Raw genomic sequence first — 27687 nt, 5'->3', positions numbered from 1 at the left:
GGGCTGATGACACAGTGGAGACGGAGCGGAAAGAACCCAGTCCTCGGAGAGCCTCAGGCGTGTGGGACACACAAAGAACAAATAGGCAACTCCTTTGTGAGACCACCCGACACGCGCTTGCCTCTGTCTCCCTGTAAAGCAGGAGACACCCCTGCAAACGCATCGCCCGTCCCAACTGCACCCCCGCAAAGAAGCCACAGCCGGGATCTTCCCTAGAGCAGCCCCTTCTCTCCGGCTCAAGCCATCCATCGGTTAAGCAGTGTGGCACCCAGGAGGCCTGTTTACCGCTAATTAGATTAGGAGTGAGCTCATTTGGAAAGATACATGCAGTTCAATAAAGAGAGTGTGAAGAATCGCCCTCGTGGCTCCACAAAAGCAGGGCCCTGAGCCTCACCCCGCTGGGGGCCTGGGTGGTCCTGCCTCCCCTTAAACAGCTTCCTTCCCTCCCAGGTGCCCCCAGGAGTCAGGGGCGCAATGAGCTGCCTTGTCACACCGAAGGCCTCAACTTGGAAAGATTTTGAAGGAGCACAAGGAACAGATCTGAAAAATCTTGCAGGAGAAAACTCTTTCTTTTCTCCTTTCATTGGGAAAGCAGTCCCTGCTGGAGTTGTTTTGTTGCCAAAGAAAGGAAGGTAGCGAGATCACCAGGGCTCACAATAGCTGCCACCCTCCTGCCTCGACCCCATCTGCTCGAAGATCATCTCCAAAACATAAAAACGCCCGCCCTGTTTCCCGAACCGGATGGGATGGTGGGTGGGGGCGGGTGAGCAGAGGGGGAGGCGACTCTGAAACACAATTTCCCGAACGTTTCTCTCGCCAGCAGAGACTGATGCCTGCGCTTTATAAAATCCTAGCACGACCCTGGCCAGCTGCTGTCGGTGGGGGAAGCGGCACGGATTGAGTTTCGTGCTGCGCCAAGGGCGAAAGGGACCTTCCATCCGGCTGCAGAAAATGCATATTCACCCAGAGCAAGGCGGCTCCTGGCTGTCAAGCCCTCTGCGCGTCATTCCTCTCGAGCTTGTGGGTCGGGTCCTGTTTGGAGACTACTGACTGCAGACAGCACAGCCATCAGCCTCAAACCCCTGGCGACTGCCCCCTCCCCTGTGCACGCCCCAGTGAGCATAATGCTTCCATTAGGCAGAAATTGCTGCCTGATTTCCACGGTGCATATAAAATAGGGAACTGCTACCTCACCTCCTTCCATGTCGACTCCAGAAGTATTTAAGGGGTAGAGTGCTGTCTTTGATTGCTATGCTTTTTAAGATGAGGAAAGGCTGTTGGTTAGGACACGTGGGCACAATGCCACGTCCTGCTCCTCGAACACCTCGAGGGCTGGCAGGTGAAAGATGCTCAGTGGGCAGAAGAGAGGCCCATTCACTCTGTCAGGAAGAAGAGTGTGTTCGCCACGCTGGTGCCTTTCTCCTCTGTTCCCGGCCCCTGCTCGGGAGCAGAAGCCAGACGGGCTGTCTGTCGCCTGGAGCCCCGATCAATTCAAGGCCCGTTGTTCCTGCCCAAGGTGAGCATCTGGGCTCCCACCTGCCAGCAGCGTGGGGCTCTCGCAGGCTCATCCTGCCGAAACATCCGTGCTCTCAGCTCTCACCGCCACGTGCGAGAATTAAAAGGACAGACACTCGGTGTGAGGAAAGACTGCAAGAAGAAAGTACTTGGAGCTCCATGCTTCTGAGAGGCATTTATACGCGCTCAGCCCCCACGCCGGCTCTCCAGCACATTAGCTGGCGGTGCCCACACAGGGAGGCAGCGTGAGTCACCCAACACCTGCGCCTCCCGCTCGCCGCTGAGATGGGAGCGCGGTCTCCTGCCCCCGATTAATTAGATCCGCCGCTTGGCGTCCCTCTCCCTCAAGCCCCTCGGCCATAAAGTGGGCCTCGTGGAACTAATGGATCGCGGGAGAAGCACTTAGACTCTCAAACCCACCGGAATGTGGAAAGGGGACATTCTGGCACTTGAAGATAATTTGGGATGGCTGGAATGTCAGTTGTTACACACCATTCAGTCCTTGGTTCACTCAACTGCCCGCTTCCCTCCAGGCCACTTCCTGGGGGGATGAAGGGGACCGAGAACACCCATCTCAACCCTTGCCAAGTGCTTAGGCGTCTGCACGATTTCCTAGAGATTTCCTACTCGGGGCGATGGCTGCGAGATTGGTCAGATGGGTGAGTTAACCCTCATTCCTAGAGGAAAATCCAGGGAGCATTATGAAACACACAAGGTCCAAAGATTCCAGAGGCAGGAACTGAGGGTTTGTATCAGCATTGAAAGCCTGACGGATACAAAGACCAAAGGAGAGAAGGCTGGGAAAGAGCAAAGAGGTCATGGTCCCACGTCGGAAATATTCCAGAGCCGGCAGGAAGGCTGAGTGTGTCAGTCCTTAGAAGACTCGTTATGAAGCAAGCAGGGTATAGGCTCGGCTGCTGTAACAAAGAATCCCCCAAACTCAATGACTTACGATGACAGCGTGTTTTTCTCTCATAATTACCAGGAGGCCAGCAGGCAGGGCTGGCCAGACAGGCAGACATCCTCAACACGCAGCTGCCGCCTGGGTCCAAGGTGGCTGCTCCCCACTCTTACCGCCTCCCACCTGTAGGGAAGAAGAAGGGAGAACTTGACACAGAGGTGGCACACGTCACTCGCACACCCCCTATCCTTCAGAACCTAGTCACAGGGCCACCCCACGCTGCAGCGGAGCTGCCAAGAGCACTCCCTGGCTGGACAGCCATGTGCCACACAACACTGTGGCAGCTCTCATATTAGAAACAGAGGAAAGAGAGAAGGTGGACAACTGGGCTCCAGACGTGAAAAGCAGTCTCTAACCTCAAGGAGCTTCAAGTCTCATTGGAAAGACAGACACAGAAACTCATAATGATAACATTAAGCAGATACGTGTTTACCAAACACCAGGCATTGTACGTAGTATTCTCTCATTTAATACTGAATGACCCTGTTGTATTTCATAACGAAACGGAGACTTAGCCTTGGGGGTGTTTCTCAGAGGTTAGACGAGCATCAGCCGGTGTACCGAAGGGTCACGGGTTCAATTCCCTGTCCAGGGCATGTACCTGGGTTATGGGTTCACTCCCCACTTCCTGTTGGGGCAGGTGCAAACGGCAGCCAGTCAATGTGTCTATCTCACATCAATGTTTCTCTCCACCCCCCACCCCCCCACTGCTTCCCTTTCACTCTGAAAAGCAATGGAAAAAATATCCTTTGGTGAGGATTTTCAAAACTGTAAAAGAAAAAAAATGGAGACTTTGAGAGCTTAGCTAATTTACCCAAGATAATGCAGTTTTACATGGAGCCCAGCCAGAAACAGTCTGGCAGACCCTGGAGCAGAGGTCAGCAAACAACGGCCCTCAGGCCAAATGCGGCCCTTCGCCTGTTTCTGTAGATAAAGTTTTATTGGCATGCAGCATGCTCATTTATTTGCATATTGTCTATGACCATTTATACAGGCCAGTGGCAGAACTGAATAGCCACAACAATGAGGAGACAGGGACTCTGGCCAGAGGCTGTGCCGGGGCCATCGGGCGCCAGTCAGAGGAACAGAAGCAGCCAGGTTCTGTGACAGCTTCTTGGGAGGAGATGAAAAGGGGGGAGGGAGGAAATGAGATCATTTCATACGAGCGAGGAAGAGCCCAGTCAGGCCTGGTCACTGGCTTCCCTCCTCACAGCGAGCGTCCCATGTCCTTCCCTCTGGGGCTTGACTGCGGACTTTGGGCTTCTGCCAGAGCCAAATCCCAGACATCACCTCTCACAAAATGGAGAATACCCTCACCCCAGAAAAATGACAGCCTGATTGACACCTTAGAAATGACCCCACTTTACAAAACCAAACGAGGGTGTGCGTCACCCTCTCTGAGGGGCACCCTACTGGCCTGGTTGCGGAAGAATTCCTTTCCCGGGCCCCAGGAAAGGATTGGCGTGTGATATTCTCTGTAAGAGCAGGACATTTTAAACTCCTGTTTTCCTCACGGTTATGAATTTTGCTGCAGTTCTCCAGGCGCTCTGCAAGTGATGATGGAAGGAACTGAATTTGGTCAAGTCCAACTGCGTGATGCGTTTTCATTTACTGGGGGGACAGTTAGATAGATGCGGCCGTCAGTTCACTGAATCAACAAATCACGGGGTTGGCGCAGAAATCATAAATAATAGAAAAGGGGAAGGAAGGGGCTAAGAGGAGCCAGCAAGGTAACAAAGTAATAAAAAGAGCTATTTTCAGGCGAAATGATAAAAGATTATTGCCTGCCATTCTGTCTTCTACATGTTTACGGGTCCTATTTTGCTAGAATTCTTTATTTGACTATTTCTTCGCTGCCTTATAAGTTTTTGAACTGGCCTAGGGTCATGGATGAAATGCAATACCTTTCCCCTGAGAGTTATTGATTTAGCTCCAGTTGAAGTTTGTGCATTGAATAGGCATCATCCCCAGACTGAGCAGCTATTGTTATTGGTCAGTGTGTATGTCGTGTGTGTGTGTGTGTGTGTGTGTGTGTGTTTCATTTACATTATTTATTGTTTAAAATATTACATATGTCTCCTTTTCCCCCCATTGACCTCTCCCCAGCCACTCCCACTCCCCAGCACATGCCCTCACCTCCCTACTGTCTGTGTCCATTGGTTATGCTTATATGCATGCATACAAGTCCTATGGTTGATCTCTTACCTTCCCCTGACTTCCCTTTGAGATTGGATGGTCTATTCAATGCTTCTATGACTCTGACTCTATTTTTGCTCATCAGTTTACATTGTTCATTATATTCCACAAATGAGTGAGATCATGTGGTATTTATCTTTCTCCGACGGGCTTATTTCACTTAGCATAATGATCTCCAGGTCCATCCATGCTGTTGCAAATGGTAAGAACTCCTTTTTTACAGCAGCATAGTATTCCATTGTGTAGATGTACCACAGGTTTTTAATTCACTCATCTGCTGATGGGCACTTAGGCTATTTCTAAATCTTAGCTATGGTGAATTGTGCTGCTATGAATATAGGGGTGCATATGTCCTTTCTGATTGGTGTTTCTGATTCCTTGGGTATATTCCTAGAAGTGGGATCAATGGGTCAAATGGCAGTTCCATTTTTAGTTTTTTAAGGAAATTCCATACTGTTCTCCACAGTGGCTGCACCAGTCTGCATCCCCACCAGCAGTGCACGAGGGTTTCTTTTTCTCCACATCCTCTCCAGCACTTGTCGTTTGTTGATTTGTTGATGACAGCCATTCTGACAGGTGCAAGGTGGTATCTCATTGTTGTTTTGATTTTCATCTCTTGGATGATTAGTGACTTTGAGCATGTTTTCATATGTCTCTTGGCCTTCTGTATGTCCTCTTTCAAAAAGTGCCTATATAGGTCCTTTGCCCATTTTTTGATTGGATTGTTTATCTTCCTTTTGTTAAGTCGTATGAGTTCCCTATAAATGTTGGAGATTAAACCCTTATCGGTGATAACATTGGCAAATATGTTCTCCCATGCAGTGGGCTCTCTTGTTGTTTCGTTGCTAAACTCGGAGTAATTTATTACATAGCTATAGATAACTGGTAGACTTGATATTTGGGGTGTTCATTTGGAGGGGGGATTGTTGCTGTTCCCTATACATCATATTATGAATTTAGCCTTGGGTTTTTGTACTTGGCATTTCCAATGCTTAAACTCCTTGCCTGGCTCCCTCTTACTAACCTTACAGGACTCACTTGAGATCATTTCTTTTTTTCTTTTTGTTTTTGCTTAGTCACTTCGCCTTTTTTTTACCCAGGCCCCAACACCCTCCCCTCTGACAGCTGTCAGTCTGCTCTCTGTACCAATGAGTCTGTTTCTCTTCTGTTTTTTAGTTTATTTTGTTCATTAGATTCCACACATAAGTGGAATCATATGGTATTTGTCTTTCTCTCCCTGGCTTATTTCACTTAGCATAATAATGATGGTAATGATGGTATTTTTCATATCTTTTTTCCATCAGCAGTTGGCTGCAGGTTCCTCCAAGTGACTCTGTACTCTTTGAAAATAATCCATTTAGTTCTAACTCAGTTAAGAGTATTAGAGAAGGGAATACTCTGTGCAAATTGTCCACAGGCACTGCTGGGCCAGGAGGGCTCAAATGTAAACAGTGAAATAAAGGCACCAAAAAGATTCCCTGTCATCGGGAAATTGGCAGAACCAGATGAATGTGTGATAGATGCTATTACTCTTTCTCTCACTTAAGATGTCTTTGAAAAAACCAAAATATAAGTTGCTTGTCGAAACTAAGGCTTAAAACATCCCCAAATCCAAAGGATTTGTCTCTACTAAATATTCATTAAAAATGAGAACCAGTGGACTTTCTCGATGCGTAGAAATACACACACAGAGTACTAGTATATAAAAATATTGCACCAAAACAGTATACACATGGCCATTAGGACATGAAAACAATTTTATGTCACTGAGAAAATCAGAAGGAATTTTGAAGCAAAATTGACTTCATTTTGACTTAATAATCATCAAGTTTCTGATGCTCTTTACAGACTTGGAACATTTCTCCTGATAAATAGCAAGTCCTCCCACATATGTACATTTAAGGCACATTTAAGACGAGTTTCCTGAGAACATAAATGCTCAAGAGGCCTAAGCAGGAATTAATGAGGGAGATCTTAATTTGCATACTTCCTGCCTTAAATGCCTGAACGATCTTGGGTATAATGTTGCGTGAGTAAGGCGTTTAGTGTTTAATATGATATGACTTAAACACTCTTTTTGCTAGGGTCTATAAAGCTATCGCTATTAGGGGCTGTTACTTCTCATTTTTATCTACCAAATTCACTAAGGAAGGAAAATATGTGGAGGCTTCCACTTGTCAGCTCCAGTCTCTTTCATTGGCTGGTAATAAAATGCCCTCGTCTTACACCTGGGACAGTCCACTTGGAAAGGGACACTCGGTGATCCACCCTGAACCAGTGCAGGGCTTCTACTTGTCAACTTGCCTCCCTCGCTGACCTCCCATCCTCCCAGCAGCCCTGTTGAGGTCCAGAGGGGAACAATCTAGAGCCATAGGAGATGCTGAACCTGAGACACTGGCAAAGCCACATCTTCTCTGATTTTGCACAGCGAGGAGTATTAAAACCTCACCGTAACGCCTCACCATGACACCATAAAGGAAATCTAAATGCGTCACCGGGAAAACACAGATTTGCGTTATTTCAAGGTTTGTCAACCAGGAAAAACCTATGCAGCTGACTGACTGACCTTCCTGGGCTCTGGCTGCGGGATGCAAATCCGCCTTCTTCCTGGCTGTGATTCAGCACCGGGCGCTGTCCACTCCCGAGGAAATCCTGATGGGGAGGATTCCAGGGCTGGTTGGGGCATCCTCTCCCAGCTGGGAGAATAGGAGGGACATGGACACTCCACTTCCCAAGACAGGTGTCTGACCATGGCCTCCCCTGTCCTACTCCCTCAACATCTCTCTTCCCCACTGTGGAGCTAAGAGTCGTATCTGAGAAACCCACCCCTGGCTGAGCATGGGGCTGCATGGAGAATGGACCCCACTTCTAATGTGTCAGGTCCGAACCATGGAGCTTTACTGCATTTGTAGAGCCAGATATAAAAGTCAGATCCCCTGATTCCTAGAGGACAATCTTTGCCCGGCGCCCAGCAACTTCCTGTGAAGCCCAGTCCCTACCCACTGTCCCAGACACGACATGGGTTTGTCCCCATGCACATGACTAAGGAGGTGCGAGAGCGGTGTGGGGCGCGTCGCATTGTTCTTTCAACTTTTCACACCTTCTACGTTTGAAAGCTCTCACGTAACACAGCTCGTAAGTTCTGCCCACGTCTCACAAGCCACCTACCTGTTTATCCACTATCTCGGCTTAACACGTCTTATGCGCTTCACCCATTCTGTTTGCTTTTCCCAACTCTGTAGCAGAACTGAATATTCTTAGTTCCTACAGCAAACACATAAACAGACAAACCTAGGGGGAAACAATAAGATTAAAAAACACACACACACACAGAGAAAACATTTGATTATAGTGGCAGGAGAAATGGAAACCAAAACAGAGAGTAGCTGAGTCACTGCCTTTGGGGGAATTTTGAGCAGAACACGGTGGATGCCTCCTGCTGAGGGGTGAGGATGAAGTGCCAATCCCTGGCATCTCCTCTTCAGTATTGAAAACCCAAGGCCCCCTTCAGAGGCACTTAAAGAGTCCTTCTTTAACGTTCTTTTAGAATTAAAAATAAAGCTAATATCTGAAAGCCAATCACATCAAAGCAATCATAGCATTGAATGCAAGTTTTCAAGTGGCATATGGCCCAGTCTCCTGCTCACTTCCTCTCCCATGAGAGTCCCCACCTTGGCTCCTACAGAGAATTGGAATCTCAGGCTGTTGGGGAAGGAAAAGCCACACTTCTGTCTCATTAAAGATTTGAAAATCTATATTTTTAAAATTTTATTTGTCAGTTACAGGTGAATATCAGGGGGTCACTTTATAAATATGTGATTAAAATTGTATCTTCATTGTGTGTGTTTTCCTGATTACAAAGAAGTACGTTTATGATAAAAATTCAGTGTAAATTACTATAAGGAAACTCCCCGAAGGACACATGGAGGCAATGACATTACGACAAACTGCTTCCTGTAGCCAGACATTGAGGTTTCCTGTCAGTCAAGGCAAAAAGGGGACACTGGCTTTCAGAGTGTTTATCCAAACTAGGATTCCCAGGTGAAATACAGGACACCCAGTTCAATTTGAATTTCTGAAGTAAAAGTATATCCCAAACACTTCATGAGATATACTACAAATTATTCCTTGTGTACCTGAGATTAAAAATTTTGCATATTCTCTTCTTTTAATTGTGCTAAAATACACATAACATCAAACTATTTTAACAAATTTTAAATATACAATTAAGTATATTTACATTATCGTGGGACCAAACTCTAGAACCCTTTCATCTTACAAAACTAACCCTTTACTGAAAAAAACATCAACTCTCCTTTCCGGCTCTGGCACTCTTCTTTCTACTTCCTGTTTCTATGAGTTTGACAACTCTAAAAACTTCACATGAGTGGAATCATACAGTATTTATCTTATTGTGAAACTGGCTTATCTCACTTAGAATAATGTCCTTGAGCTTCGTCCATGTTGTCACATGTGTCAGAACTTCCTTTTTTAAGGCCGAATAGTATTCCATTGTGTGTCTACACCACATTTTGTTTCTTTTTAAAAAATATTTTATTGATTTTTACAGAGAGGAAGGGAGAGGGATAGAGAGCTAGAAACATCAATAAGAGAGAAACACCGATCAGCTGCCTCCTGCACACCTCCTACTGGGGATGTGCCCGCAACCAAGGTACATGCCCTTGACCAGAATCAAACCTGGGACCCTTGAGTCCGCAGGTCAATGCTCTGTCCACTGAGCCAAACCGGTTATGGCCACATTTTGTTTCTTGAAACCCAAATTTAGCAGGACATTTATGTGCTACATCTGGCAACCCTATTCTGAAAACATCAGTCTAGGTCAGTGATGGCGAACCTATGACACGCATGTCAGAGGTGACACGCGAACTCATTTTTTTGGTTGATTATTCTTTGTTAAATGTCACTTAAATATATAAAATAAATATCAAAAATATAAGTCTTTGTTTTACTATGGTTGCAAATATCAAAAAATTTCTATATGTGACACGGCACCAGAGTTAAGTTAGGGTTTTTCAAAATGCTGACACGCCGAGCTCAAAAGGTTCGCCATCACTGGTCTAGGTAATCTTTCTCTAGAAATTGGAGCAGAAGGGCGTTCATTCCCAAGGACATGTATCACAGAAACACGAAGGGGACACAGCCGAGAGCATTCTCTTCTCCGAGTTCGCACAAGCCATAGAAACGTGGTCAATGAATCCTAATTCTGTCAGCACCGTGTCAGGAGTCCTCGAACTCACCGAACACGTTGAGCACACGTGCACCTAGTGGGAAAGGAACCATAAGTAGATTCTCAAAGGTGTCTGACACCCCCAAGGAGGGCAGGAGGCACCCTCTTCTTGACGGAGGGCATAGCTTTGAACTCAAAGAGGCATTTTTGCTGGGGGCTTGGGTCTTATTACTTTCCAGGCAGTCAATTTCCTGAATGTCTAAACTCAAATGCGGAGAAAATCTCAGCAAGTTTAAAGGAGTGGGAAGTGTACCCATCTGCTGAAACATCCCTTTCAAGTGAGGGATGAGTCAGCGCTGCCATGCGCTCTGCATTTTTCCCAGCCGCTGGCGGGGAGCGAGTTCAGGAGGGATGCGCATGTTTGTGAATGTCCTGATACTGGTTAAAGTTAAGAGGCAAATGCCTTAAATGCCCAAGTCCCTTAAAGAGAGGGATTAAGAGACAGAGTGAGAGACAGAGCGAGCAATGCCTAGGCAATGAATAACCTTACTACCACTTGTAGAAAACAAATGACCATTTTGACGATCACCTCTTTATTTTTTTCTTTAGAAATCCTTCTTCAATTTACCCACAGCACTTACTGATGAGCTTGACTGGCCCCAACTTTCTGGTGCTACTGGATTTCTGAACGCCACTAGCAGGTATATATGTTTACAAGCCTTCAAATATTTCAGTGTATCTATGTAAAAATAGAGCAGAAGATGGGGCTTTCTTCTAAGATGTTGAGATGTGAATTGTTAGGAATGGCTTCTAGAATATGAGTGACACACAACAAACCCACCCCTGACCTAGTCCACCACCCAGTGGGATGTAATGCGGATTCTATTTATCAGTGCAGGCAAGAAGGGAGTATTCCCACCGAGGGGGCTGTAGGGTTGACCTCTGACAGAAAATATTCAACACATGGCTAAAGTTTTCTGAGTCAAGGGACCAAGAAGTTTACTTGATTATTAACCTGCACAAATTAATATTCATAAAATTAAAAGGCGGGGCTCAAGGTCCTGGAATCATGCTGGCATCAATGCTCTAGATAGGAAGGTACAGATGATGCGTGGACAGTCTGAGTAGCACAGACCACTTTGCTGTGTGCAATTGGGTGTTGACTCAGGGCCTGGGAACAGCCATTCACAGCTTACGCACCCCATTTGTATTTAATGGGGGACATTGCATATGGTGAATAATTTATTTGATTATATCTTTACTCATTTATTTTAAAAATAGTTAAGTACTTGCTACCTAATCGGGTGCAGATGGTATAAATGTCTTAAAGTTTAATAAGGCTTGTCCCATCTTTGTAGTCAAATCTCACTCAAGTAGGACATATGAGATAAAAGTGTAAGTAACAAGAATGCAAGATAAATGTGCCAAAACACAACTTTGTGAATCTTTACATCCTTCGACACATTAACAGAATCTGTTCTCTTGACTCTCTGGTTTCAGAGAATTCAAACAGCAATAAACCTTAAAATCATGTGTTTTGCTTTGTTTTCTCCCAATGTGATTCAGAAAGCAATTGAGTTGGTCGAAGACAAAAGAAAAAGAAAAAACCCTGTATGAGGTGGTTCTTTGGGGGCAAGAAACCTGATATTAGGAAGGAAATGATGAGAAGCCAAAAATATATTTCTAAGATTGAAAACAGTGCTTTGTGTTCAGATTGCCTCCAAAAGCAATTAACTCACAGGAAAATCCTAATTTAAGTTAAAGAAGCCACAGCCCAGAAGGATAGGAAACAATACCCAAACTTCAGGAAGAGAGGACTTCTCCTTTAAAAGCGATATCTACCATCCCCCAGAGTCGGTGTGGCAGATTAGGAAGTAAACTGCATTCACAGGACAGGGGTCTGGTCTGTGTGGACTTAGGTGGGACATTTAGCATCCCTGGGCCTCGTGTGCATGATGCAGTTGAGTTGCACCTGGTCTCTGAAGTTCTCTCCAGTGTGCAAGCTTAGCGGTTGTAGAACACCATGATGTTCAAGTTGGCATCCTACTTGAGGATGCTGCTTGATTTAGAAGCGTTGGAGGAAACTCCTGGGGAGAGATGTCTCGCTTCTCCCCAGGAAATATGCTTTTCCCCACCCCTTGGCCAGCTGTGCCTGAGACAGTACATGCCATTGTATGGGCCAGAGCTAGAAAAGGTCTAGGAGCCATGTCTCCTTAGGGCCAGGGTTACTGGGCTCTAAGAGTCGAGCTCATGCCTGTAAGCCCTGCCCTGTGGGATATTGGGTGCTTGACCAGCTGTTAGTTGCAGTGGTACTCCATTAATGTCCTACAGGTGTGCTCTTTCCTCCAAACAAACTCCAGAGAGGGAGCCAGGTGACTCCAAATCCTTAACAAAAATAACCACATTTGTGGTTGTTCAAATCACCTCCTTCTGAAAGTGTGGCCAGGAGCCGGTCCAATCAGTGGAGTTCTACAGGCCAGGGCTAAACGATAAAGAGGTTCCTTAAATGTGGGGAGCAGAGGGGGCTGGGAGGAGAAATAGGGCAACACTCGTAGATGAAGGAAGGAAGGAAGGAAGGAAGGAAGGAAGGAAGGAAGGAAGGAAGGAAGGAAGGAAGGAAGGAAGGAAGGAAGGAAGGAAGGAAGGAAGGAAGGAAGGAAGGGAGGGAGGGAGGGAGAAAGAAGCTGATGTTACCCATCAGAAGTTACGAAAGCCAAAACAACCAAAAGCAATTACCAAGTTACCATACGTGGGTGTGAATTAGATGGAATTGTCTAGAGTACAATTTGTTCCCTCTGCCTCTGCATTAAATTTGCTATCTGGGCCAGAAACATAGCAAACGCTTAGAGGGAAATGGACAAAGCCATTGTCGCAAGTGTCTCAGTACTGCCATTCAAGGACATTTAAACACACATCTTTGATGAGAGGTGTCCTAGAATCTGACAGTTAGAGGTTACCTATTCTCTCTGACCCAATAGACATCACATGAGAGAACAGTTTTGAAAGTAGTGTATGACTGCAAACCAAGACACTTGGGGCATTACACATAGAAAATGGGAGAGAAGGGATTTGCCGCTAAGATTTGCTAACCTAATTTCATGGTTTTTTTAAAAAGACATGTAAGTACTAAACACTAATGAGCTTAATAACCTTATTAAATCCATTATTCAAAAATTACATGTGCTATAATTGTCCATGATTAGCTGTCCTATAATTATACTTTGCAAAACAAATAATTAGCATTGGCCTTTTGCAGGTGGGTGAGGCTGACTGGAGAGGATATAGTCTACATTAGTGATTCTCCAACTGTGGTCCATGGACCCCTGGGGGGTGTCTAAGGAGGTCCACAAGGTAAAAACTATTCTCACAACAATATTAAGACAGTATTTGCCTTTTGCACTACCAACGGTGCAAAAGCAATGGCGGGTAAAATCGCTGCCATCTGAGCATGGGTCAAAGCAGTAGCACCCAACTGTATTAGGAGTCCTATGGTGTCCACCTGCACACACTCCTGGTTTAATAGGGCGGGGGAGATATTCCCTTCAAAACGTTGCCTATGAAGCAGAAAAAAGTCACTAATTCTATTAAAATAAGTGCAGGTCTTATTAATAATCTCAGCTCATGAGCCCCAGCCAGTCTGGCTCAGTGGATAGAACATTGGCCTGCGGACCAAAGGATCCCAGGTTCAATTCTGGTCAAGGGCATGTACCTTAGTTGCAGGCTCCATCCCCAGTAGGGGGCGTGCAGGACGCAGATGATCAATATTTCTCTCTCATCGATGTTTCTAACTCTCTATCCCTCTCCCTTCCTCTCTGTAAAAATCAATAAAAAAAAATATATATATATATATATATATATATATATATATGTATATATATATATATATATATATATATATATGTATGTATTTTAAAATCTCATGAAATGGGAAGGCTGCATGAAGCACTTTTGCTGCAAATAGAATGTGATGGTTATCTTAAGGTCAAGCACCTGCATGTTGACTTGCGAGCAGAATCAGTAAGTTTTTCACGGAACACCCTTTTTATTAAAAAAAAAAAAAAAAAAAAAAAAGCTTGGAAAGCAAACTATGGTTACTCAGTCTTGGATACAGCAGATATTTTATCCAAAATGAATCAGATGAACGTGTCACTTCGAGGAAAACAAATAACAGCGTTGACTGCTAATCAGCACATTTGAGCTTTCAAAGAAAAATGTGAATTTTGGAAAACTTGGCTCTTCTGTGGCCTTGAGAGCTGCCGAGGATTCGAAGGCCTTACTAAGGAGGCAGGCGGTGCTGGCAACGGACGTGGGCTTTAATGTCGGGTCATAAATGCATCAGCATCTGGCGTGCCCGCATCCCTCCATGAGCCAGCGTTCCTCCACGGCCCGAGTGCGATGCATAGAATCCTGCGTGAGAAACAACCCACTCGGAGCACAAGGTAGACCAGCACACGTCCATGCAACCAGGGGCAGAGAGTTCACGGATATCACTTCCGATTCCACAATACAGCTAGTCAGCCTCTAAGAAACTACCATTTGACAAGTTTTGGTATAACACCCAAGCAGCTTATCCAAAGTTCTATAAAAAGGACATTAAAATGCTACTCCCTCTCCCAACAACATGTGTGTTTAAGACCAGGTTTTCTTCCCATGCTCCCACCAAAACAACCGCTCACAGCCAACGGAACGCCGAGGCAGACGGGAGCAGCCAGCGGGCTTCTGTGCACACAGACGTCGGAGGTTTGAAAAATGGTAAAATGATCCTAACCTTCTCGCTCATTGGGGGGTACGCATTGGAAAACATTTTTACAGGAAAAAATGTTATTTATGTTAACATGTAATGGATATCATTGTTTTAAAAATTAAATGTTCCTTTAGTTTTCTAAGTTTTAATTTCTAATATATAAATATTGACAGCTGTAGCTCTCATAAACAGAAGCTCTCTGGATTTCTCAGTCATTTTAAGAGTGTAAAGCAGACTGAGAGCCAAAAATAGAGAACTGCTGTTCCAGGGAGTGGGCGAGAAAAAGACTGAGGACAGAGACTGGGGACCCCAGCACGGAGAGGCTGGGGAAGAGAAGATGAGAAAGAACAGCCCTCGCAGTGGAAAGAAACCTAAAAGGTTTGGTGTCCTGGAGGCCGAGGGAGGAACGTGTTTCCAAAGGAGACAGGACTTCAGCCAAATGCTGCTCGAGGCAGAGGAGACGGGAGCTGAGCAGGGCCCTGGGGTGTGGACAGTGATGGCTCTCAGGGACATCTCAGTGGGCGGAGACGGAGCCTGATGGGAGAGAAGAGGTTCGGGAGGCAGCGAGGTAAATGCAGCTGAGCATCCACAACTCAAGAAATGTTACTTTTAGCCCTGGCCAGCGTGGCTCAGTTGGTTGGGTGTCATCCATGCACTGAAAGGTTGCTGGTTCGATTCCTGGTCAGGGCACATGCCCAGGTTGAAAGCTCAATCCCTGGTAGGGGGCGTGCAGGAGGCAGCCAACCAATATTTGTCTCTCACATCAATGTTTCTCTCTCCCTCTCCCTTCCTCTCTCTCTCTAAAAATCAATATACTAGTCTTTAAAAAAAAATAAGTTTTACTATCAAAAGGAGCAGAGGAGTGGGGTGATAGCTGCTTGGGAACAAAAGATCAGGGAGACATCTTTAGACAGGAAAGACTGCAGCCTGCCTAGTGGTAGGAAGATGCAAAAGAGAGAGGGTAGTGGGCGAAGGGAGGACCACGGCTGCAGAGAAGACAGGAAGGGATGGTGCAGGAGGCGTCGCTGCCCTGGGGCGCGGAGGACCAGCCGGGCTCTGTGGCTCCGGCCCAGAGGACTCTCCCCGCCGGAGATGGACAGGTCTCTCCACTGCGATGGCTCCCCGTTGACTCTACTTATGTTTGAATTTTCCTTTTTTAAATGTATTTACTCAAATCGTGAATATATTTGCATTTTAAAAAATGACTCAGGTACATAAAGTAAAAAGCTGGAACCCTCCCCCAATTTCACCCCTTTTCCCAGAAGAAAGCTCTGTCCTCAACTTCGCGTGACTTCACCCAGAGCCTTCCTGCGTGATTACATGCAGATATTCGCACGTAACGGAATAAATGCTTGGCTGGAGTTCTGCCACAAGTGACATCAGACTGCACATAGACACTCCATAAACCACTGCTTCGCCCCAGCAACTCCTCCCAGAGCGCTTTGTATTCCTGTGCGATTCTGTGTGGCCTCTCACAGTACAGGCTGCTGCATTCTCCTGTTGACGGACAGTCCCCATAATCCCAGTCCTCACTCTTCTCATTACGCCGCCATGAGCAGGCTGTAGCGCTCTCTGTGGATGCTGTGGGGATTTCTTGCGAGGTATATCATTTTGCCATCTAAACTGGTCAAAGTAAATACAAGACCTCCACATTTCCCTGGCAGAAGTCTTGTAACCTCCTGATCCTGAGATTTTGGGGCCATCTCCAACCCCAATGCCCAAATCCAGGTCACAGAGAACATTCAGCCGTACTCTTTAAATACAGTCTGTGAAACACTAGTCCCACGAGATAGTAAAGGGCATTAAACACATTTTAAAGGAGATTCCTCGGTCAAATATTTTTTCTAACTGCTGTTTAAATAAAGGAAAACAAGTTTATTCCCTGTGGGGCTTAGCAGAGCCTTTATAAGCCGAAACCCTTTGTGGATCTCCAAGATATTATGTGAAATATTTCCTAAACTTATTTGACCACAGAACGAGATATAATCTGTTTTAGGATAAAGGTACCCCTCAAGAAACTCGTGTTTCAGAGCCTCCTTTGAGAAATGCTGTTTAGATTATCAACACCGTCTTCTGTGCGAAGTGGGCTTTGCAGATTTAGATGCAGCCACAGCTGTCAGGTCTCTGCTTTATCACAGGTGAATGTTTACCCCGAGACAGGGACCTAGAACCAGATCTGAGGCTGAGAAAAGCCAGGGTAGAAAGAGCTACAACTGCTCCGAGCTGAGAGCCGGAATCTTAGCAGGAGGTTCCCAGGTTGGAAGCCTGTCTGAGCAGCTCATGAATTATTGAACACGATGCCAAGGAAGTCTGTTCCTTTGTACTACTTTGCTGCTCCAAATTCAAAATCCGTCACGCGGTCCTGATCATCTTTTCATGTCTGAACTCCCAGAACTTCCTCTGCAGCCGTCCTCCCCTGCACACACCCTTGCATAATTAGCTTTGCCAAACTCCCTGAATACACAGCAAACTGTCTTCTGCCTGCTTCTCCCTCCCTGAGGCTGAAACCGTGGTTGTTCTGTGCTGCAGTGACCTAGCGGTTCCACGGGGCCCTGGGATGTGGCTCTGGGACTGGAAGGAACTTTTAAAGGTCTTTAACCCATCCCCAGGCTGGCCTGACCTCCACCCACACCAGAAAGGAAACTCTCTACCCTTTTCTTAACACTTCCTCGTAGAGGTCCCCGGAGAAAGCCTGTCTGGTCTTGGTGTTATCCAGTTTTACCCTAACCACTCCCCTGCCCTAACCCTTCACAGCAAATATCACCATTTTCCTCTCTCTGGCCCTGCTGCTAGCCTTCTGAGCCCCTGTCAGTTCTGTGACGGATTCCCTGAGATTCAACTTCATAGCACCTCAGAATTTAAACCCAAACTGGCTGTGCCCCTGGCCTCAGAAAAGTCACCAGCACCTGGTACATCACTGTCGCTTGAACAACATCCCACTTGGTTTGTCCCAAAACCTCCGACCTGCTAAGCCTTCTGGGAAGCTACTGAGTTGCCTCTCTCCAAGTAGGTTCTGCTGTGAGTCAATGTAGGAAGAGATCATGTTTTCCGTTCCAAGTCAACCACTTTCATTTGTCTGCTTTACTCTCGAGGCTCATCCTTGATTTTATTCTTTTTTTATTTTGTCTTTCTTTCCGTCATAGTGACATGGAAGGGGAGTGGGATTAGATGTCTCTCAGAGAAAGTGGTTTTTTGTGTTACCTGAGCCCATGTTGGGAAAAGCAACTAAGAAACTAGTAAACACGGTGTCTGAGACTTACCTATTTTGAATATTTAGTCGGATATACTAGTACTTGTAATTCCACTCCCTGTGCTGACGTCACCAGCACCTTAGTCATCGGGGGAGGTGTGAGGACGAGAACTTTGTATACTCATCTGCACCCCTCAGATTACAGACTGAAGCCATTGCCTCGCCTACTAGCCCATGGGACTGGGCTTTGAAGCACAACAGAGGAAAAAGAGAGAAACAAAAAAAAATCAGACTGGGACCCTGAGTTCAACTAAGGATAGGGGAGCAAGCGGAGGGGGATTCAAAACCAGAAAGGTGGTCACAGTAGGCCTTCCTGTGCACACTGTTTATCCTGTTAATTCAAGGTCAGCTGACCCTGTCTACAGGTAATGTTCTATTAAGCAATCTTCTCAATTTGTAGGCATCTCAAAATATTGTGTTATAAGCTTCTCAAAATATTGTATCGATCCCTCTATCTTCTCCTGAGCACTCCCTGACAAATTCAATTCCTAGAATTTACAGGAGAGATTATGTATTTGAGGTGGAGATAAAAGAAAACAATGTCTTTGATTATATGAAATACTTTCTAGTGCCTCATACAAAACCTTAATCCCAACATTTTAGATGCTGTTTCTGATCAGAATGTTCATTCACCGATGGTAAAGATTTCTATGTTCTTGTAATAAGAAGATGCGGTGCAACGAACCGAATCCATAATTCAGTATCCACACTATTTACTCTCCATGAGCAGGGCATGAGCAAAACAGTATTTCAGTCCATAAATTTTGTTTTTAGAATTATCAAAAATATAGGTATGGTAACAATTATTTTCCCAAAGGAAAATAGCCCCTCTTTATTGACCGTGAAATTATTTTAGTATTGAATTCGGATCTGATGTCCCTTTCCCATCTTTTTTTTTTCATACTAGAATAAAATAAGCAAGGCAGAGGTCATAAACCATGCAGTTTGTAGAGTTCGGGCTTCTGGGTAATGAGGCAGACTTCTCTCCCCTGGGAAGCCCATCTATAATGGCAGCAAATGAGTTTGTCCACAAGGACAGAGAGCCACAACCTGTTGGGAGCCAGAAAGCAGAAGGCCAGTGGTCCCTGACTGCACCCACTCAGGCACGGGCATCCTAAGCTGGCAGGAGGGGATGGGGAGAAGCAACCCGCTTACGTGGCAGGACCTCCAGAAGACTTGGGAATCAGCTACCTATGGTACGCCAGAAGTGGGGGTGCTGCTACACACAGAAGTATTGGTTGAAAGGTTGCAGCTAGAACCTCAGATCTCTTCCCAACTCCACCCGGGGTGGGGAGGGTGGGGCGGAGAAACCCTCACTGGATCTGGGATAAGCCTAGAGGTTTCTTCTCTGGAGAGGCTGAGATGAAGGGCTTCTGGACTGGGAGACACTGGATATGAGTCGGGAGATGGACACCCTAGTAAATCACATGCGTGCTGACCGCTGAGGCCCACACACCTCCCAACCCAGAGTGTGGGCAACCTGGCTGGAGACAGGAAGATCCTTTCCTGAGGAATCTGCACACCCAAGAGGAAAGCCCCCAAAAGACACGGACAGCAAGGGCTCCCCGAGAAAGGCCCGGCCAGCCGATGGTGAGGACCAGAGTAGCAAGCCCCAGCAAGGGGCTCTCTTTCCAACCAGCTTTTCGTTTCCAACGAGTTTCCACTTTTAACTCTAAGCCAACAAGCAACCCAAGACCATAGATATCTGAGGGAAACCTTGAATGTGAAAGACAGTACAAAAGCAAAGAGAAAAATCAACCTTAAGGAAACAGACTATAACTTTGTATACTAGGGATTTAAAAAACAACACCACCACTAGTTAATATACTACTTATAAAAGTAACTAAAAATTAATATCTTCAAAAATATGAGCTATTTCAATGATGTAACAAGAACATTATGCTAAAGTTAAAGAAACATTCAAAGAACAAAAAAGATCCCTTGGAAATTACACTAGTGACATAAGATGATTTTCCTAGAATGAGAACATTGAGACTATCACCCAGAAAATAGAGCAAAAGACAAAGATATGGGAGATAGGGCAGAAAAGAAAACTAGGAAAATTAGAGACCAGTCTAGGTGACTCTATATCCTAATAAGAGGGATTCTAAGAAGAAGAAAAAAAAGAAAAAAAAAAAGGAAGAAGAAAACAGCGATGAAGTAATCGAAGAACACCTCTCAGAACTGAGTGACCAATTAATATTTGACAAAGGAGGCAAGAACATACAATGGAGCCAAGATAGTCTCTTCAATAAATGGTGTTGGGAAAATTGGACAGATATATGCAAGAAAATGAAACTAGACCACCAACTTACACCATATACAAAAATAAACTCAAAATGGATAAAGGACTTAAATGTACGACAGGAAACCATAAAAATTCTAGAAGAATCCAAAGGCAACAAAATCTCAGACATATGCCGAAGCAATTTCTTCACTGATACAGCTCCTAGGGCACTTGAAACTAAAGAAAAAATGAACAAATGGGACTACATCAAAATAAAAAGCTTCTGCACAGCAAAAGAAACCATCAACAAAACAACGAGAAAACCCACTGTGTGGGAAAACATATTTGCCAATGACATATCTGATAAGGGCCTAATCTCCAAAATTTATAGGGAACTCATACAACTTAACAAAAGGAAGATAAACAATCCAATCAAAAAATGGGCAAAGGACCTAAATAGACACCTTTCAAAAGAGGACATTCAGAAAGCCAAGAGACATATGAAAACATGCTCAAAGTCACTAATCATCCGAGAGATGCAAAGCAAAACAGCAATGAGGTACCATCTCACACCGGTCAGACTGGCTATCATCAACAAATCAACAAACGACAAGTGCTGGAGAGGATGTGGAGAAAAAGGAACACTTGTGCACTGCTGGTGGGAATGCAGACTGGTGCAGCCACTATGGAAGACAGTATGGAGTTTCCTTAAAAAACTGAAAATGGAACTCCCATTTGACCCTGTGATCCCACTTCTAGGAATATATCCCAAGAAACCGGAAACACCAATCAGAAAGGATATATGCACCCCTATGTTCATAGCAGCACAATTCACCATAGCTAAGATCTGGAAACAGCCTAAGTGCCCATCAGTAGATGAATGGATTAGAAAACTGTGGTACATCTACACGATGGAATACTATGCTGCTGTAAAAACAAAGGAACTCTTACCATTTGCAACGTCATGGATGGAACTGGAGAGCATTATGCTAAGTGAAATAAGCCAGTCAATAAAGGAAAAATACCACATGATCTCACTCATTCATGGACAATAGAGACCATTATAAACTTTTGAACAATAATAGATACAGAGGCAGAGCTGCCTCAAACAGATTGTCAAACTGCAGCGGGAAGGCCGGGGAGGGTTGGGGGGCAGGAGGTAGCGGGGTAAGAGATCAACTAAAGGACTTGTATGCATGCATATAAGCATAACCAATGGACATAAGACACTGGGGGATAGGGGAGGCTAGGGGACTGTCTAGGGCGGGGGGATAAAATGGATACATATGTAATACCCTTTGTAATACTTTAAGCAATAAAAAAAAAAATCTTTATTGTTTATATTAAAAAAAAAAAAAAGAACTGAGTGACATGAATTTCCAGGTTCAAAGTGTCTCACACTGTGAATGAAAACAGAGCCATCCCAGCCTGTCACCGTGGCATTTTAGAACACTGGGAATGAGATGCTGCCGCAGATTCTCAAAGGATCAAAGAGCAGAACAGCTCAGACAGTAGCACCAGGAGACCAGGCGCCAATGGATCCCTTCAAACATCTGAGGGAAAGTGCTTTTTCCCTAGAATTCTGTAACCCTCCACCTGGTTGTCTATCTATACTAATAAAAGGGTAATATGCTAATTAGACTGGACATCTTCTGGATGTCCTTCTGAATAAAGCCACGGTGGCAGGGGCTGAGGCAGAGGTGGTTAGGAGCAATCAGGCCGGCAGGGGAGGGCAGTTAGGGAAGATCAGGCTGGCAGGCAGAGGTGGTTAGGGGCAATCAGGCAGGCAGGCAGGCAAGCAGTTAGGAGCCAGCAGTCCCAGATTACAAGAGGGATGTCCAACTGCTGGCAGTTGGACATCCCCGAGGGGTCCCAGATTAGAGAGGGTGCAGGCCAGCCTGAGGGACCCCCTTCCCATGCACAAATTTTGTGCACTGAGCCTCTAGTCCAGCCGTGGGCAAACTACTGCCCGCAGGCCGGGTCCAGCCCGTTTGAAATGAATAAAACTATTGAAATAAAAGACCGTACCCTTTTATGTAATGATGTTTACTTTGAATTTATATTAGTTCACACAAACACTCCATCCATGCTTTTGTTCCGGCCTCCGGTCCAGTTTAAGAACCCATTGTGGCCCTTGAGTCAAAAAGTTTGCCCACCCCTGCTCTAGTCATTATATAACAAGGTGCTACCAACATTAGTGGCTTATAACAACAATTATTTTTATTACATCTCCCCATGTGGGTGTCAGGGGTGATCAAGTACTTCTGAGTTTAATTACTATTCATTAGTTTATACCTGGTCTGTTTCAAGGAGTTTAGGAAGCCGATAACACTATAGAGAATATAACATTAAATTGCATTTAAATTAAAGCGTAGCAAAAGAACATAGAAAAATCAAAGATGGGACAAAGAGGAACCAAGAAAATGATTTAAAATAGGTGTAATTATAGCCTGATTCTGGTCACACATTTGTCTCTAAACTCTGTGTCCATTGGTTTTAGATTCAGCTACAGGTAACAGAGAGATTCAACATAGGGCGGTTTAAATAAGATAATACATGAGTTTATTTCTCTCAAACATGGAAGTTCGGGGATGTGCAATCCAGGTCAGCTATGGGAGTTCAAGTTCACTGCTCCTTGGGGTCCAGGGTCCTTCCAGCTCACCCGCTACCTTCCCAGGGTAGAATTTACCCCTACAGCCTAAAAGGGCAGCATTCCTATTCTGGGCAGCAGAATGACTAAACAGGACAAAGAAAGAGCAAAGAAACCTGCCAATTGTGTCCTAAGAAATACTAGTATCCCCAGAAACTGCTGCTAAACATTTCCACTTCCACCTCATTGCCCAGAACTTAGTGAAGTGGTCACACCTAGCTGCAAGGGCAGCTGGGAAAGCAGCCATCGTTCTGGGCAGACCTGTGTCCTACTAAAATGTCTATGAAAACGGACAAAGGGGAGACATGGATCTGAAAGACAAGAGTGTCTGCCACAGCTTCATAGCAACTGAGAGAAGAAAGGGAACAGGGCCAAGTTTAAAATGCAGAGATGATACAGACAGCCAATTGTTCGAGAGACTTAGAGCAGCTTTGGGTAAAAAGGTTACAAAGGCTCCGTAAGAAAAAAAGTTTGATCTTTCCACACCCATGCAATTGTTTATAGGACTGTTTCCTGTGGCAACCTAGGCAGTGACAGTTTGGAGAAAAACACAGCGATAGAGATGTGATTGTCTGAGTTCATTCTCACCCCATTTTAAAAACTCATAATAAAAACGTGTGTGTTTGTACTTGATCATGTGAACGTCCCAACATTAAGCAGACATGTATGTGTTTGTTTCAGCATTAAAGAAAACTCGATCTACCTTCACCTACGGAAAAGGAACCGCTGCAATCACCGGGACTACCAGAATATTTCAAAAAACGGTAGGTGGCCACACCCGGCCTTCACCTGTGTGCCCTGACTGACGGACTTTATTTCACAAGCACCAAAAGCTGAGAATTAGTGACAAGGCCACGGGATGAAACGAACATCTCCCTTTCTGACAGAGGGGCGGGGGCTTAGAGCCTTTTCCCGCAGCGAAAGGAACAAGATGCAGTTAAGATATAGACGAAGGGGCAGACAGATACCAAACAAAACAAGATGCAATCAAGACAGACAGTCACCCAACAGCAACGCTCCAGGGAGGCCCGGGGGCAGGCGTCCGAGGCTCAGGAGGCAAGACCTCACTGAGCATCAGCAGGAGAACTAAGCACAGTCAAGGTCCTTACAAAGACTCTGCCCTCCCCTCTGGTGCAAAGGCTCCCACATTTTAACTCGGTGGGAGTTTGACGAAAAACAGCTTAGTGTTTATGGTTGAGACCCCCAAAGCCATTAAGCAAAGGAAGGTGTCCTCAGAACAACGGGGGGACTCGCAGTCTCCGCCAGCTCCCCCTGTGTCCCAGCACATCCTTCCCCCTGTGTGGTCCTCGCCTCCCGCCTCAGCCCCAGGTCAGTGAAACTCCTCGCTGATAAGCCATGGCCTGGCCAGAGCCTAGGGAGTTGCCAAGGAGTGTCTTGTGACACCAGGATGCAGAGATGGCAGACCCAGTGCCCAGGGAAGATGTTACTCGTCAACCATGGCTCTCTGGTGGGCTCCACCCAGATTCCGCCTCACAGCTCTCACAACACACACCTCTGACCTTCGTCATCCGCACAGCAGACTTGGCACATGAAGGGGAACCTACTTGCCATGCCTGTGCCGTCTCTAAGTAACAACAGTGGTAAGGAATGTTCCAAGCAGTACAACATCTAATGGAATACATGACCTACAAATAATTTCTTACATATTCTACATGGAATAAATGTTCCATTCCAAGAACCACGTCGTAGCATTACCTACTAATAAAATGATAGCTGATCGTTATTGCTCTCTTGCCACGTGCTAAGAACACTCTCTGTATAATATTTCAGCTAATCCTTTCAACAAGCGCTAAGGCAAGGATTGTTCGATTTCTTCAGGATGAGGACAACCGCTGATTGGAATAGCTCTGGGGAGTGGCGAGGGCGGGAGAACTACAGTGCACACATGGCCTGCAGCACTCAACCCAGTAGTCAGTGTGATAAGATATATTTCTCAGAATTGAGGGCGTATAATGACCTCCACACTGTTATCATTGAGGACACAGAGGCCCGGGGGGACCAAGAACCCTGTCCCAGAACACAGAGCAAGGGGCGAGAGCTGGGGTTTGTCGCCAGGCTGTCTCCCTGCACTCAGACCCCAGCGGCGGTCTCTGATTGGAGAGTCCGGCTACAGCGATGGGCCTCGCCCCTCCGGGTGTGAACACAGCCCACAGCCAGTCTATGGAACAGGAAGCACCGACGGGGTGTGAGTCACAGGCACAGCGGCTGTCGGCCTCTTGCTGCGTTTTCTCTTTTGCTTTTTAAACCGTCCCAATGCCGCCCAAGGCCCCTGCCCGTGGAGACCGGAAAAAACAACGAACACACGCCCGCGTGCGATATCACGCAGCCCTGCAAAAGGATGCCTGAATGTTCACATGTTTTTGTTTAGAAAGACACAACGCTGCCGAAAGAAAAACCAGGATGGAAAATTGGATCAAATATTTATTTTCTACTGCATTTTTTTAAATGAAAGAGAGAAACAGCTGGACACAGATAGGTAGAAAATACACCAAAATTGTTGTGTTTCATAAATTACGGGTGATTGCTTTTTTTTATTTTTCTATTTCCCAAATATTTTATTTTTCTATACCAAATAACAAAACAAAACAAAAAAAACACAAAAAATAGAAAGAAACTGAGTCTAGGAACAGTAAAGGGCCTGCTAAGCCCATAGCTGAGGGAATCGAGTTAAGGACAAAAAAGAGCAGTAGGTTCTACCCAGACGCAGGCTCTGTGTGCCAGGGACACAGCCTCGCTCTCCCCCAGACCCCTGCACCCCCCCCCCACCCCCTCACCCTGAGCGCAGCGCTCCTGTGTGAACCCACACGGCGGGGTGAGGCTGCAGACAGCACCCGGCACCCCGCCGCAGGCCTTCCCCTTCCGTGGTCGGCCACCTCACAGCCTCCTCGAAAGTGCAGATTGTGGAGCGGAACGGGGAAGGAGTGGGCAGAGAGCCTAACCGGGAAAACACACGCGTGTTCACACGTGATCCCAACCCGTGGCTCCCGTCAGGCTCCCGTCTGGTGAACAGATCCCCGGAGGTCAGGAGAGACTGTGTCTTTTCTTGGTATTTGCAGTCCTTCGAGGTGCAGAGAGGAGACTGTCTAGAGCAAGGGTGGGCAAACCTTTTGACTCGAAGGCCACAATGGGTTCTTAAACTGGACCGGAGGCCGGAACAAAAGCATGGATGGAGTGTTTGTGTGAACTAATATAAATTCAAAGTAAACATCATTACATAAAAGGGAACAGTCTTTTTTTTTTTTTTAGTTTTATTCATTTCAAACGGGCCAGATCCGGCCCGTGGGCCGTAGTTTGCCCACGGCTGGTCAAGTGCCACTTCCTTGCGGTGCTACTTGACTATGCTGGACGGATGTAATTCTAAGAGGCCTTTCCCCCCCCCCCCCCCCCCCAGTTCCTCCGAGTTACTCATTATTTAATGCTCGGGTTTCTTCTCCAGCCCCTCGGCCTGGTTTCGGGGCTCCTCCTCACTATGGATTTTCTTTCTTTCATCCCCGCGCCAAGCGGTATCCATTCCTCCCCCAGGCTTTCCGTGGCCATAGGGAGAGTCAGCTCTCTGCACCTGCATCTTTATGGCTACACTGAGTTTTCATTACCAGCGAGAAGAGGCGAGAGAGCAGGAAGAGTTGAGCGGAATATGAAAGTGTTTCTGGAAAATCATGCAGTCAGAAGTGAAGAGACAGCTCTTATTCTAGTCTTGATGTTTAGGCACGAGATCCCAACAATGTCTGTAGTTATCTCTACCAGGAACCGCTGCCGGTGGTTAGAGAGCATTTAAAAATGTCAGATGTCGAAGTCGCCTTTCATCTGGGCGCCAGTTCTCTGGCCGGGGCTCGGGCACAGCAAGGCCCCTGCTCAGTCCTTACAACCAGCAAAGCCGGGGGTTCTTACAGCTTCCAGGGCACCAAAGGCTGGTGGGTGGGTGGGAGGCGGCCCTGACACTAACCAGGCAGGCTGGAGCCTCTGGAAGTGAGGGACACGCACCTCTGCCGGGAGAAGGGGCGGAAAACGCCACAGGGAGGCACCTGTGAGCAGAGAGCCCTGCAGGAGAAACACGGGAGTCCAGAAAGCCCAGGGAGATGGTGGCTCAGGGCATAGAGGCTCCCGGGGAAAGCCACCTCTGGGAAGAGAAGCCAGGCGTGGCCGAAGGATGCTTGCGAAGCTGCTTCGAGTTTTAGGAGTAGGACGTAGATGAGAGTGACACGGGGAAGCTATTACATTCTTTTAAAAATGAATGTTTGGGACAATCATTTATCTGCTTTGTCACAGAAATTCAGAACCATGCTTACGAATTTGAAAGAATTTGCAGTAGTGGAAGCATCATCAGAAAGTGCCACAACAAACAGTTATTAAGGGCCCACTATTTTGAGCTCATGGTCAATATATTAGTCTGAATGTGTCTGCTTATTGCAAGCAAACATTTTTAGAGAAAGGACGGGATTCAAGGTTCTCATGGCTAATTCTTTAACTTGATTCCATCAATCATGCTCTTCAAAATGCTTCAGAAATGCTGAAAAAATGAGCAAAATCTGCATTAATTTAAATCTAATCAGAGTTAAGTAACAGTATTGGATTTGAGGTCAATGCATGACACCACATTTTCTTTTCTTTTTTAAATATACATTTTATTGATTTTTTACAGAAAGGAAGGGAGAGGGATAGAGAGTTAGAAACATCAATGAGAGAGAAACATTGATCAGTTGCCTTATCCACTGGGGATGTACCCGCAACCAAGGTACATGCCCTTGATCGGAATCGAACCTGGGACCTTTCAGTCCGCAGGCCGACGCTCTATCCACTGAGCCAAACCAGTTAGGGCACACACACATTTTCATTTTTAAAAATATATGTTTTTATTGAGAGGACAGGAGAGGGAGGACAGGAGAGGGAGAGAGGGATAGAAACATCAATGATGAGAGAGAATCATTGATTGGCTGC

General features: G+C 45.9%; 1 protein-coding gene across 1 annotated transcript in view; it reads left to right on the top strand.

Moving 5' to 3' along the window:
- The window catches only part of AOAH (acyloxyacyl hydrolase), a 98949-nt gene that overhangs the window by 47574 nt on the left and 23688 nt on the right, over positions 1-27687 (top strand). The window contains exons 12-13 of the mRNA XM_059655861.1: positions 10470-10561; positions 23413-23495. Of these exons, the coding sequence (XP_059511844.1) occupies positions 10470-10561; positions 23413-23495 (175 nt within the window). The remainder of the gene's footprint in view (positions 1-10469; positions 10562-23412; positions 23496-27687) is intronic.

The sequence above is a fragment of the Myotis daubentonii genome, chromosome 10 (genome assembly GCF_963259705.1).
Source record: "Myotis daubentonii chromosome 10, mMyoDau2.1, whole genome shotgun sequence".
Taxonomy (NCBI): Eukaryota; Metazoa; Chordata; class Mammalia; order Chiroptera; family Vespertilionidae; genus Myotis; species Myotis daubentonii.
Note: the sequence above shows the minus strand (reverse complement) of the source record. Positions and strands in the feature narration are given on the sequence as shown.